The sequence below is a fragment of the Lipotes vexillifer genome, unplaced genomic scaffold (assembly GCF_000442215.2).
Source record: "Lipotes vexillifer unplaced genomic scaffold, Lipotes_vexillifer_v1.1 scaffold1149, whole genome shotgun sequence".
NCBI lineage: Eukaryota > Metazoa > Chordata > Mammalia > Artiodactyla > Lipotidae > Lipotes > Lipotes vexillifer.
In genome coordinates this window covers 194847-207176 of record NW_006796238.1, presented here as the reverse complement: position 1 = coordinate 207176, position 12330 = coordinate 194847, and the positions used below count along the sequence as shown (strand labels likewise).

The 12330-nt window shown below is 34.5% G+C and overlaps 1 protein-coding gene across 2 annotated transcripts in view; it reads right to left on the bottom strand.

The window, feature by feature from the left end:
• The window catches only part of STRN (striatin), a 107860-nt gene that overhangs the window by 57665 nt on the left and 37865 nt on the right, over nt 1–12330 (bottom strand). For both annotated transcript variants that reach the window (XM_007468386.1, XM_007468387.1), the window contains 2 exons: nt 9589–9692; nt 1896–1969 (listed from right to left, as the gene is read on the bottom strand). In XM_007468386.1, the coding sequence (XP_007468448.1) occupies nt 1896–1969; nt 9589–9692 (178 nt within the window). The remainder of the gene's footprint in view (nt 1–1895; nt 1970–9588; nt 9693–12330) is intronic.

The window sequence follows — 12330 nt, the reverse complement described above, 5'->3', positions numbered from 1 at the left end:
TCTTTCCCTGGTTAATTCTTACTTGTCTTTCAAATGTCAACTTCAAATATCACTTCCTGCAAGAAGGCTTCCTTGACCACTTATAACTAGATTTGGTTCTCCTGCTACTGTACTCCATAAGACCTATTACTTCGCCATATAATTTTATTGTAATCACTTTTTTCTTTCATCTTCCCTGTAAAAATCCAACAGGGTACTATATTTTTATTCACAGAATTTGATTCTGGCTCTGACACAAGCATTACATATTTCATATTTAAAAGTTGAACAGTAGTTTGAAAGATGGACAGATGGAATGATACTAGGTATTACATACTAAGAAAATAAACTTAGAAGTTAGGAATTCTTTCCAGAATTTTCCCCAGTTTACAGATAAGGAATGGAGCAACCTCAGAGAGACTAAGTAATATCACAGGTATTTAAAGTGTTAGGACAGAGTCAAACTTACGTGTATCCAATTTCAAAGCCCAAAATTTTTCTACTGAGCCACATTCTTTACTTACAAGCATTTTGTATATACTGCAACTAGGCCTTTATACTCCTAAATCGATATCTAAAAATTAGGAAACAAACATGTTTATGTAAAAGTAGTGATTAAAATCACTCCTTTGATTCAGACAATGTACTTTTAGGATAGTCTTCAACAAATAGCCTAGATGTAAAAACAAGAAAAAAAATTTTTTTTAATCTAAGTGCATCGCAAGTTAAAAGAAGAGACACCAAAGTAAAAGAACAATGAAAAAAAAACAAAGAAAAAAAATGTCAGTGATCAATTGGTATTGCTCTAAACATCAAGGATTCAATATTCAGCCGTGGAAACGCGTTAATTACATTACTACGCTGAATTGAACTAAAAAATTGGCAGCACATTCAGAATAATCTTCTTCTTTCATACACTGTCAAACACAGAAACAGTGTGGAAAAATGGGGAGAATTTGAATTTTGGAGTCAGTGGACCTGGGTTCAGATCCATATTCCTATTACTTAATAGCTGTGTGACCTTGGGCAAGTTTCTCCACTTCTCTGAGTTTAAATTTCATGCAGGTAAAATGAAAATAATATTATTTTTATTGAATAACTATATTAAGAATTAAAGTTAACATACATAAAGCCCACAGTAACCAAGGAAGGTATTTCAGTATGTGATAGTTATATCAGACATTTGATCCAGGTTAACCTGACATCATGTCAAAAACACACTCATCTGAAACATGGTGATAACTTTTCAACAATTTTTCTTACTTTTTCCTAACACCTACTAATAAGTCAATTATATTCCTTAATACCTTTACAAGTACTATTTTTGTATTGTTTGATGGGGTGATGAGGAATATAGGAGAAGGAAAAAGAAGAAATAGCACAAAAAGATAAATGTTTCAGCAGTTAAAAGATGTTCTGGTTACAGAACATCCTGTGGGTTAAGTCCAAACAATTTTGCACCTGAAATTGAGGGATCAGACTTAAAGGATGAGTGATTCTCTTGTACTTAAAGACGAAATCTCCTACCTCCATAGTTTCTACCCTTTCTCTCAGGATTTCAAGGGCATGATGTACTTTGTATTACACATCTCAAAGTTCTCATTAATACTGGAGGGACCCAGCAACACACAGTTATGTTGGTGCATGTTACCCCATGAATTCTGATCCTTCCAGTAAGTGTAGAACATAAGCAGAAAGTGAGGAGCTAAAAGAATGGGGAAGAGGGAAACAGAAGGAAGGTGGTAGAAAATGATCAAATGACACTTAATGATTAGTGCCCAAAGATAAGTAGGTCAGAAAAAATAACTAATATGCAAATAATCAGAAATTAACTTGCAGTTATAAATACTGTTGCTACAAAATACTAGATATTAACTCCTTTTTAATCATTTTAACTTCCTTTAAAATTAGCTTACCAGAGTCATAGCTTGGAGGCTTCATATCTCCCTGGTTCAATTCTGTTCCGTATTTCAACTTGTGGTATTTAGCTCTATCAAAGAAATGAGAAAATACAAACCATCTTAAAACATATTTAAATGAACTTTAAGATATGTAACAGGAGTAGTCATCAGTATGCAGTAGTCCTGACTAACTTTCAACAGTTCAAAGACTTCCACAGTGTCAAAGTCCTAATACAAAAGCACTTGCCATTATTATTTTGTTGTTATACCATCAAGTTCTGTTATAATAAATAAAGGAATAACACTGAGAATCATAAATCCTGTTTCTATAGTTACAAATGAACCAGATAACATTCTAGTTTCTGCAGTATTCAAATTTTCTTGATGACTGCCAGAGTACAATTCTATCAAAAGCAGTAGATAAGTTTGGATTGTGAAATAAACTTGAGAAAGACTAATCATTCTCAAAATTGAGTTTCACTGTTTTTTTTTTTTTTGGTAAAAAGGTCATTCATAATACTCTGCATTGTCAGGCAATTATGCTTTGCCAAGTATGCATTAGAGTAAACAATCCAAAGGAGGGAGGGGGAAACAGCCTAAATCATCAATGTTGAATAAGACATTCTAGTAGGAATAAATATATTTTTTAGTAGCCAAGGTATCTTTTGCCTTTTCAGGAAGAACTGTGAACAGGAATACCTTCTTTTAAAAGCTAACTAGATGTTATTATCTCTGGTTTATCCAATTTAACCATCCCAGATTTAACCATCCGAGACCAAAGAAATAATCCAGATAAGTTAAAAAATTTAAAGGTTAATTAAAAATGGCCATACTTAATGTATTTGTATATTTTGACTTGTTTGCTTCCCCAAAATACTGAGGCTATTACAATAAATATTCAATTTAATAAGACTGGGATAATAACAACAAAAATAATTTGAAAAACCAAAGTAATAAAGTAATAAAGAAGGAATAGAAGGGTAACCAAATAGCCAAAATTTGAAAGTTATTTTTTTCTTTATAAAAGACTGAGCACTTTAAAGTTTTTATATTTCAAGAAAAGTATAAAGAAAATGAAAATTATTTGCTTGAATGTGTCAAATACTGGAATTCTTCATATTACTTTGCAATAATTATTTTGCAGTTACAACACACAAAAAATCAACATTTTATACAGAGGGGAATCCTAAAACCTCTGAAAGTTACAGATAGCTGATGTTCTATTTCTTAAAGTAGGTGGTAGGTACATGAGTATTTTTTATATTAGTCTTTATATGTTTTGCATGTATATGAAACGTTTTGTAATAATATGTATCCATTAAAAAGAAAAAAGAATAAAGAATCTTTGTGTGCAAATATGGGATTGATCTTTAAGCTTAAGTAAAAAAACAAGGTACAAGATACTCTGTGTGTGTGTGTGTGTGTGTGTGCACGCGCGCACGCACGTGTACACCTCTGTGTGTTTTTTATATGTGTGTTATGGTTTTTAAGTATAACTGTCAATCTTCAGATTTTTTTAGAAACATACTTCATTTACCATAAGACAAACTAACAGTACCTCCTATAAGGCAAAAGAGCGATTGAAAGTAACTGGCCTGAGGACAGAATAAAAGCAGCGATAAAGTTTTATGGAGTTAACTTATGTATTTTTGTTTTACATATATATACATATTTATTTATATACACACACACACATATATATACACATAGATATATGAGGAAAACATTTTCAAACACAAAATACTGCACTATAGTGCATTCTAGTGGTCTTAGGAAAAACTACAACAGAGCTTACAGAAAAGGGGATAAAAAACATTCTATAGTAATAACACACTATGAACTAACATTTCATAAAAAATTAGATAAAGACAAAATGAGTAAAGAACTGTTGTGTTTGCTACAAGCTGTGCTCCCATGAACCAGGGTCTCCCTAGTGAATTGTTAAGTTCACTGAAAAATAATTTACTCACAGAACTCAACTTAGTAACATTCCTTTTGAAGTCAGTATGCTAAAATACCTTCCCACTCATATTGCTTCCCATTGTTTTAACACTTCATCTCACTGTTAGCAATACTCTTGTTCCCTAAGCCTTTTCTGTCTAAATCTGACTGACTGCAAGTTAAATAGCAGATCTCATGCCTAAGAACTCTACATTTGATACATAGCTAGGCCTCCCAAGTGGTCTTTACTGGATAAAACAGCATAAAATTACATAATTATAATATATTAAAGAAGTCCCATTATAGCTTTGTTTCAAAGTCAATTATTATATATAATATGCCTGGAATATAACACAGCATTCCAATCACACTTTAAACGTTGATACTTAAAAATAATTTGATTAGAAATTGAGTTATTTGTAGTGAGATGGATGGACCTAGAGTCTGTCATACAGAGTGAAGTCAGAAAGAGAAAAACAAATACCGTATGCTAACACATATATATGGAATCTAAAAAAAAAAAAAGGTCATGAAGAACCTAGGGGCAAGACGGGAATAAAGATGCAGACGTAGAGAATGGACTTGAAGACACTGGGAGGGGGAAGGGTAAGCTGGGACAAAGTGAGAGAGTGGCATGGACTTATATATACTACCAAATGTAAAATAGATAGTGGGAAGCAGCTGCATAGCACAGAGAGATCAGCTCGGTGCTTTGTGACCACCTAAAGGTGTGGGATAGGGAGGCTGGGAGGGAGACAAAAGAGGGAAGAGATATGGGGATATATGTATATGTATAGCTGATTCACTTTGTTATAAAGCAGAAATTAACACACCACTGTAAAGCAATTATACTCCAAATAATAATAATAATAATTTGATAAAATCCAATGAACTGTTATTGAATTCTTATGACATGCCAAGCACTGTACTGGCTGGCGGGAATAATGTGCAGCTTGTAGTCAGTTAAGGATAAAGGCAAAGAGATAAAGAAGAGACAGAAATGTAAATAAATAACTCTAGCACATGGTGGATAAGAGCTATGAGTTATATCAAATGTTATACAAATTTAGATAAGGGATTATCTAATCCTGTCAAAGGTCCTGACAGTAGTCAAGGAGAGCTACCAAAATGAAGGTAACACATGAGATTTTAGCTAAACCTCAAAACCTATAGTTGCACAATCAGACAAATGGACTGATGAAGAGGGTATTTTGGTCAGAAGGAATATCTTAAAAGTGGAAAAAAATACACAGTGGTGTGTGTGTTTGTATAGGACTAGAAAGGAGCCTGGATGTAGAAGCTTTTACTAAGAAGAACTCTGAAATTAGCTAGATATTTTTAAGCAGGGACATAACATCAGTGTTTAGAAAACGAATTCCACGGACGTGGAAAATTATTCAGAATGAGAAAATGTACTAGAGGCAAGGAGGACAGCTGGGTTTTTACAGTGGTGCAGACACAAGAGATATGTGGAGCAAATGGAAGAAATGTTTCAGAATTATATTTTATATAGTGTTTGAGGTTCTTCAATATAGAACTTCCTGAATAAACCTTAGGTTATATACCCTGCGTGTTCTTGGAAAATTATATGTAAATTTTCTCATTTTGTAAATTTTATCACACTTTAAGGAATGCTTTGTTAATCCACTGCTAGGGGCTTCCCTGGTGGCACGGTGGTTGGGAAGCCTATGCACCACAGCTACTGAGCCTGCACTCTAGAGCCCGTGAGCCACAACTACTGAGTCTGCGCTCTGGGGCCCGCAAGCCACAACTGCTGAAGCCCACGCACCTAGAGCCCGTGCTCTGCAACAGGAGAGGCCACCGTGGTGAGAGGCCTGCACACCCCAACAAAGGGTAGCCCCTGCTCACCTCAACTAGAGAAAAGCCTGCACGCAGCAATAAAGACCCAGTGCAGCCAAAAATATAAATAAAATAAATAAATTTTTAAAAAAATCAATAGCATAAAAAAAATCCACTGCTAGGTGTGTAATCCTTCTTTAATGTTAAATATTCAGTTTTACTTAACTTTGGACCTTTTTAAGTGGGACGACTTAGAAAATCTGTAATACAGCAATTCAAAACCATGATCCTTACTTAGGTTTTTACAAGTAAAATGACAAGATGTCTGGAATTTGCTCTAAAATAGATTGAGATGAAGCAAGATTGACAAAAATGTTAACTGTTGAGGCTTGGAGGTGTATATAAAAGGTATTAGTCTCTGTACACCTATGTTTCAAATTTTCCTCAGCTAAAAAAAAATTTTTTTAATTGGCTTAACGTGTCAGAAAAAATAACTTCAGAATCAAACGAACGGAAATGTTCCAATTTTTTAAAAATTCCTTTGCATTAATTAAAAATAATTTCACAGTGAAAAGGACTCAAATGTTTAAGAGCTCTAATCCACAGAATTTTTTTTTTATTCCTTGATTATCACACTTCAGTGGTGCCATTACATCAGGAATAATCTCAAATCATTCCATGGACTTCCAAAGATACAAAATCAGGGACACTTTTTGAGGAGAATCCCTTTAAGTTAAAAAGCAAAAAACAATCTTCCCTAGACCCAGCCACTATCTCTCTTTATCTTTTCTGTTCTGCGAAGTCAAACTACTTGAAAAAATAAACAACTCAAAAAAATAAACAATTCTGTCTCCTCTTTATCTACCCTTCTCACCTCTCAGTCCCCTGTGATCTGGTTTATGTTCCTGCTACCTCACTGAAGCTTTCTGGCAAGGATACCAACAAGCGCCTAACTGGCAAATCCAGGACTATTTTCAGTATACAACTTACTTGAGATTTGTTTGGCATCTGCAATTGTCAAACTCCCCACCTGCTTCAGCTTGCTTCCAATATACTGCTCTCTCCTTCCTTCTCTACCATTCCTTTGTTGGCTCTTCTTCCTCTGTCTTTTCCTCAAACATTTCAATTTCCTGTGGCTCCTGCTAGTAATCTCTTCTTGTCCCACAATACCTGTTCTGTTTGTTTCAGAGTTCTTATAATTTTACCCACAATATTGATGATTCCCAACTACACATCTCTAGTCATGAGTCCCCCTCCCATAGTGGCTTTTCAACCCTAATTCTTTATCTTTAATTCATTTGATACTTTTCAAACTTCTCATTCAAGCCAGAAACCTGGGACTCATTCTTGAATTATCTTTCTTCCTCATCCCCTATACCAAATCATCTCCAAATCTTATGCATTTTTTTTTTCTATTTAAAATGTTTCATAGGGAATTCCCTGGAGGTCCAGTGGTTAGGATTCCAGGCTTTCACTGCCAGGGGCACGATCCCTGGTTGGGGAACTAAGATCCTGCAAGCCACAAGGCGAGGCCAAAAAAAATAATAAAAATGAAAACTAAAATAAAATGTTTCATAGTGGCTAACTCCTCTATTCTAGCAGCTACTACATTATCATTTCTCATTCTAAACTATTACAATCTTCCTGCCTCTATTAACAGATCTTTTCAGTCCATCCCCTAAATTGAGGTCAGGGTGATCCTTCTAAAATCTATTTTAGACTATTCCATGCTTAAACCTTTCAACTGCAAGACAACTAAATGCAATATGTATTCCTAGATTGGATCCTGGACCAGGAAAAAAAATACTACAAAGATCATTATTAGGACATTTGGTAGAAAAAAATGTTATAAAGATCATCAGCGGAACATATGAATATGGGCTACATTACATAATAGAACTATATTGACATTAAATTTCCTTAATTTGATAATAAGCTGTAATTATTTAAGGGAATGTCCTTGCTTTTAGAAGATGGTCCCTTAAGTACTTAAGGGCAAAGGGGTATAAGTCTGCAAAGAAGTAGCAAATAATTCAGGGACAAAAACAATGAGTATATAGAGAGAACATGATACAAGTAAATACAGCAAAATGTTGTCAACTGGTGAATCTGGGTGAAGGGTATATAGCTCCTGCAACTTCTGTTTGAGATTATTTTAGAAGAAAATGTTTTTTAAAACTTGCAGTGTAAGATAAAAGTTTGAACTCCTTAGATAGGCTCTCCATGATCTGGTTCTTGCCCATCGCTACCATTATTGCTTATAAATCACAATTAACACCTTACCCTCCATACACAGTAATCACAAATTTCTGAACACACCAAAATGCTTTGTTCCATGTCAAACGTATCTTCTCTACTGCTTGAACCTTGCCCATCTGGCAAACACCTTATTTTTTATGATGCTGTTCAAGTCTCACCCCCGCTAATCACACCCTCCTTTCTACTTTCACTGCCTCCAGATCCAAACAACCACTCCCTTCTCTGTGACCCCACTGTACCCTGTGCTGACTTCTCCCACAGCACCTAACTTACTGCACTGTACTTTTGTGGTTTCCAAGTCTGTTTCCCACTACTCTAGGCCCTGAAGGGACAAGGTTTGTGACTTGCTTCTTCTCAATTCCAGCACAGTACTAAAGTTAGATGGATAGATTAATGAATATGTTAATGAGAATGCGTGCACACACGCGCGCACACACACACACACACATACATATACACCGTATCCTTGGTTAGTTTAATATTTGTATATTTTAATTTTTCTGACTTACAAGATAGTATAATGTACTGGTAAAGAGTACAAGCTTCAGAATCAGACAGACTGGAGGGATCTGAATCACAGCTCTACTGTAACTCTGCAACTCTACGCAAGTTACTTAGTTTTTAAGCCTCAGGGGCTGGTACATGGTAGTTAATAGTTGCCATTATTAATGTTATTACACTCTCTCTTTGATTATGCCTATCATTTAGATTGCTTAAAATCTCAAATATTCCCAAATTACACACTTTTAAAAGTTTTTTTCCCCACCATCTCCCCAATACAGCTTTCAATCAACCTCTCAAGGAGTGAAAAGAATCACCTATTTTTCACTAAGAGGTCAATCTGTTTTCAACCTCTTGTGTCATTTAAAGATCCCACGTGAAGGTAAACACAACTTCTAATAAAGTTTTATCTATTTCTTGATATCCATAAGTAACATCTTCTAAATGGCAGAAGATGCTTCAAAAAACTGAAAAGGGCATGTGATCAAAAACAAAGCAAAACAGAGAATTTCAATATCACCTAACAAGTACTCAATAATCTAAAATGAAGAACTGTCTTATACTGCTGACAAAAAATTCCAAAGACCATCCACTAAAGCAAACAAACTTAATTCATATAAAAACTTCCAAAATTCTCATCCATGACCTATTGTCCTTTACTTGTGAACGAAGTTTAGTTCTTGAATATCTTAGACACTAGCAGAATAGAAAGGTAAGATTCACTTCTGGAGAGATATGAATAGTTGATAGCAAAGGATCAAAATACCAAAAATGTCTATAAAAGGATTCTCAACACAGTCTGCCAGAGTAGGTTTCTTCCATAGAAAATACACCAAACTGAATGATACTAGATGATAAAGAAAAGGGAGTAAGTATTATAGAAATTTCCTTTACAACTCAAAAACTATTTCAATTCTATAAAGAAATAGATATCAACAGTTCAGGAAGTACATACATTTCTTTAGAAAGGACAGGGTGGGGGAAAAATGTTGCTAAAATCCTAAAAATCATATAAATCGTTTTTTGGTCATTATTACTAAACATTCATTAACAAATTAACATAGTACAACCATTTCTAAATGTTTATTACAAATACTACTTCCTGAATTAAAAAGCAGAACACATTACAATGTGGATTTGTTGTAGGAATAACAGAAAAATCACTCCAATATTTAAGAGAACACTACCTTCCATGTCACTGAATTACCTTTCCTGTTTAAGAGCATACTCCAGCATCTTGATCCTCCTCACAAGATCCTTCTTCAAATTTTCTTGACCTTTCCTTTCCCCCTGAAGGAAGGCAATCTGAGCCTGAGTAAGGAAAAGAAAGACAAAACTCAGTTTAGATGAAATAAACTTTTTCAAACTCAGCTGAAGAAAGAACCTTTGGAAGATGAAACAATTAGATGTAAAAACATTTCTTTTTACAGATCTGTCACAACGTATACAGAAGGGCACTGACTGCAAGCGGGGGAAATGTTTAACTTATTTTTTTTAAAAAAGGACATCTATATAAACGTCACTTCAGACTAGGGATGTTACAACACGTAGTCCATATCCTCTAAGTCTATAATTTAAAACAACCAATATAAGTGCAAACATATGCAAAATACAGCACAGTTTGCTCAAGTGTTTGTCTTTTAAGGCATTGAGGGGGATTCTCCTTTATAAAAAGTGAAGACGGAGAACTACCATATGACCCACTATTCCACTTTTAGGCATTTATCTGAAGAACATGAAAACACTAGTTCAAAACACTAATATGCACCCCCATGTTCATTGCAGCATTATTTATAATAGCCAAGATATGGAAACTAACTCAGTGTCCTTCAATGGATGAATGGATAATGAAGATGTGGTGTGTACGCGCACGCGCGCGCGCGCACACACACACACACACACACACACACACACACACCCCAGAATACTACTCAGCCATAAAAAAAAAAATGAAATCCTGTCATTTGCAACAACATAGATGGACCTCAAGGATATTATGCTAAGCAAAATAAGTCAGATAGAGAAAGACAAATACTGTATGAGTTCACTCATATGTGGAATCTTAAAAAAAAATAAAGATGAACAAACAAAACAAAAACAAATTCATAGATACAAAGAAGAGATTAATGGTTACCAGAGGGGAAAAGGGTTGGGGGGGCAGGCAACATGGGTCTTAGGCGTCAATTGTATGGTGATGGATGGTAATTGGAAGTGTGGCAGTGGTCATTTTGTGGTTTATACATATGCTGAACTATAGTGCTGTACACCTGAAACTTACATAATTTTTTTTTAAAGGGTGAAGATGGGGAAAGGGGGTAAAGTTGAATCATGAGTTCTTATAATAAGCCTTGTAAAGTTAAGAGTTCTCTGAGTTTCACCATCTACTTAAATTTTATGATGGACTCCTTGTCTTGAGAGACTATCCTGGACCTCCCCTTCAAATAAGAAATAGCTGCCTTTTCTCAATCCCCACCTTTCACCCCATCCCCATTTAGATTTGATATGCAGGGGGAAAGAAAGTGAAAGCTGGGAAAAGGAAAATCAGAGAAAATGGCCCTCCATAGGTTCCTGGCCCCTCCCAAACGTGAGAAAAAGAAAAAACCTACATTTTAACATGAAACAAACTGTAAAACTCTAGTCTTCAGTTAGACAAAGGGGATAGGAAAGAGCAGCTCTCCATAATAATTAAAAAGACATTTAGAATTGAAATAATACTTTCCACTTAAGGAATTAAAACTATGTTGCAAATACTAACTTGTTAAAGTAACTCATAACATCACTAGGAGTGTGGGAGGAGATCTAAAGGGCCCTCAAAAATAGCCATCAGTTTCACTATTCTCGCATTCTTTCCCCTCTCATTTCTATTATATTAACTCAGATAACGTTATTTATATTTCCAGTGATTTCCATTTAAGTAAGCAAAAATTTACATTTAATGATGATCTTACCACATCCCTAAGGAACTGTGGATTATCCAACTAAGGTTCAGTGAATGAACCATTAAACTTACTTCTATTTGGTTTAAATGACACTCATTTCTTTTTTTTCAGTACCATAATAAACACAAAATCCAACTCACCAAGCTTCTTACAACTTTCAGGATGTAGGTACTGTCATGTTTTTGTTCTCATTTCAATGAGCTCTTAAAATTTATATTGCAATTATAAGAAGGATTATTTTTATCTTATTGAAATATTTAAAAACAGGCTAAAGATAGTTCAGTTGTATACACAGAGGAAAAGGAATCAAATATCTACAATATCTGTATTTAATGCTCATATAACCTTTTGAAATTGTATGTTCTACAATGAGATCATTATTTTATATAAGCAGAATTAATAATACATGCATTAAAAGCTGACAAAAATGAATGGCCTGTCAAAAGGATATAACAGCCAATCTTGTTTGGTCAAACAATGTTTTGGCCTAGAAGACAGGCTTCAAAATGGCTTTAATAAAAACAATAATTTAATCAGTATAATCATATAACCAAAGTAATAATAAAATTATCAATTTCTTCCTTTCTATACCCTTTGACTAGCTTTCTATTTCTGCCACCATCGTTGGTCCTGGGTGATTCTGACACTTCGGCATATAATACTCAAAAGTCTTTACTGTAACTCATTCCCCAGCCCACCAACTACTCCTTATACTTCCAGGACACTTGCTTCCCCATCCTCCTATCAATTCACACACTGGACTACTTAACTATTTAATAAAAAATAAAAGACCCAGAATTGTTGGAGAGAAAAATTACAAAGAAGATGGAGGTGCCTAGAAAAGACAAACAAAAAGGAATAATAGAAATATCTGTGATATTCCTTGGTGATCAAAGAATATCTCTGTGACATTTCTGCCACAGATACATAACGTGAAATCAGGCATATGGAAACATCAGGCAAATAAAATTATGGGGCATTTTACATTAACTTTCTTGTCATCTTCAAAA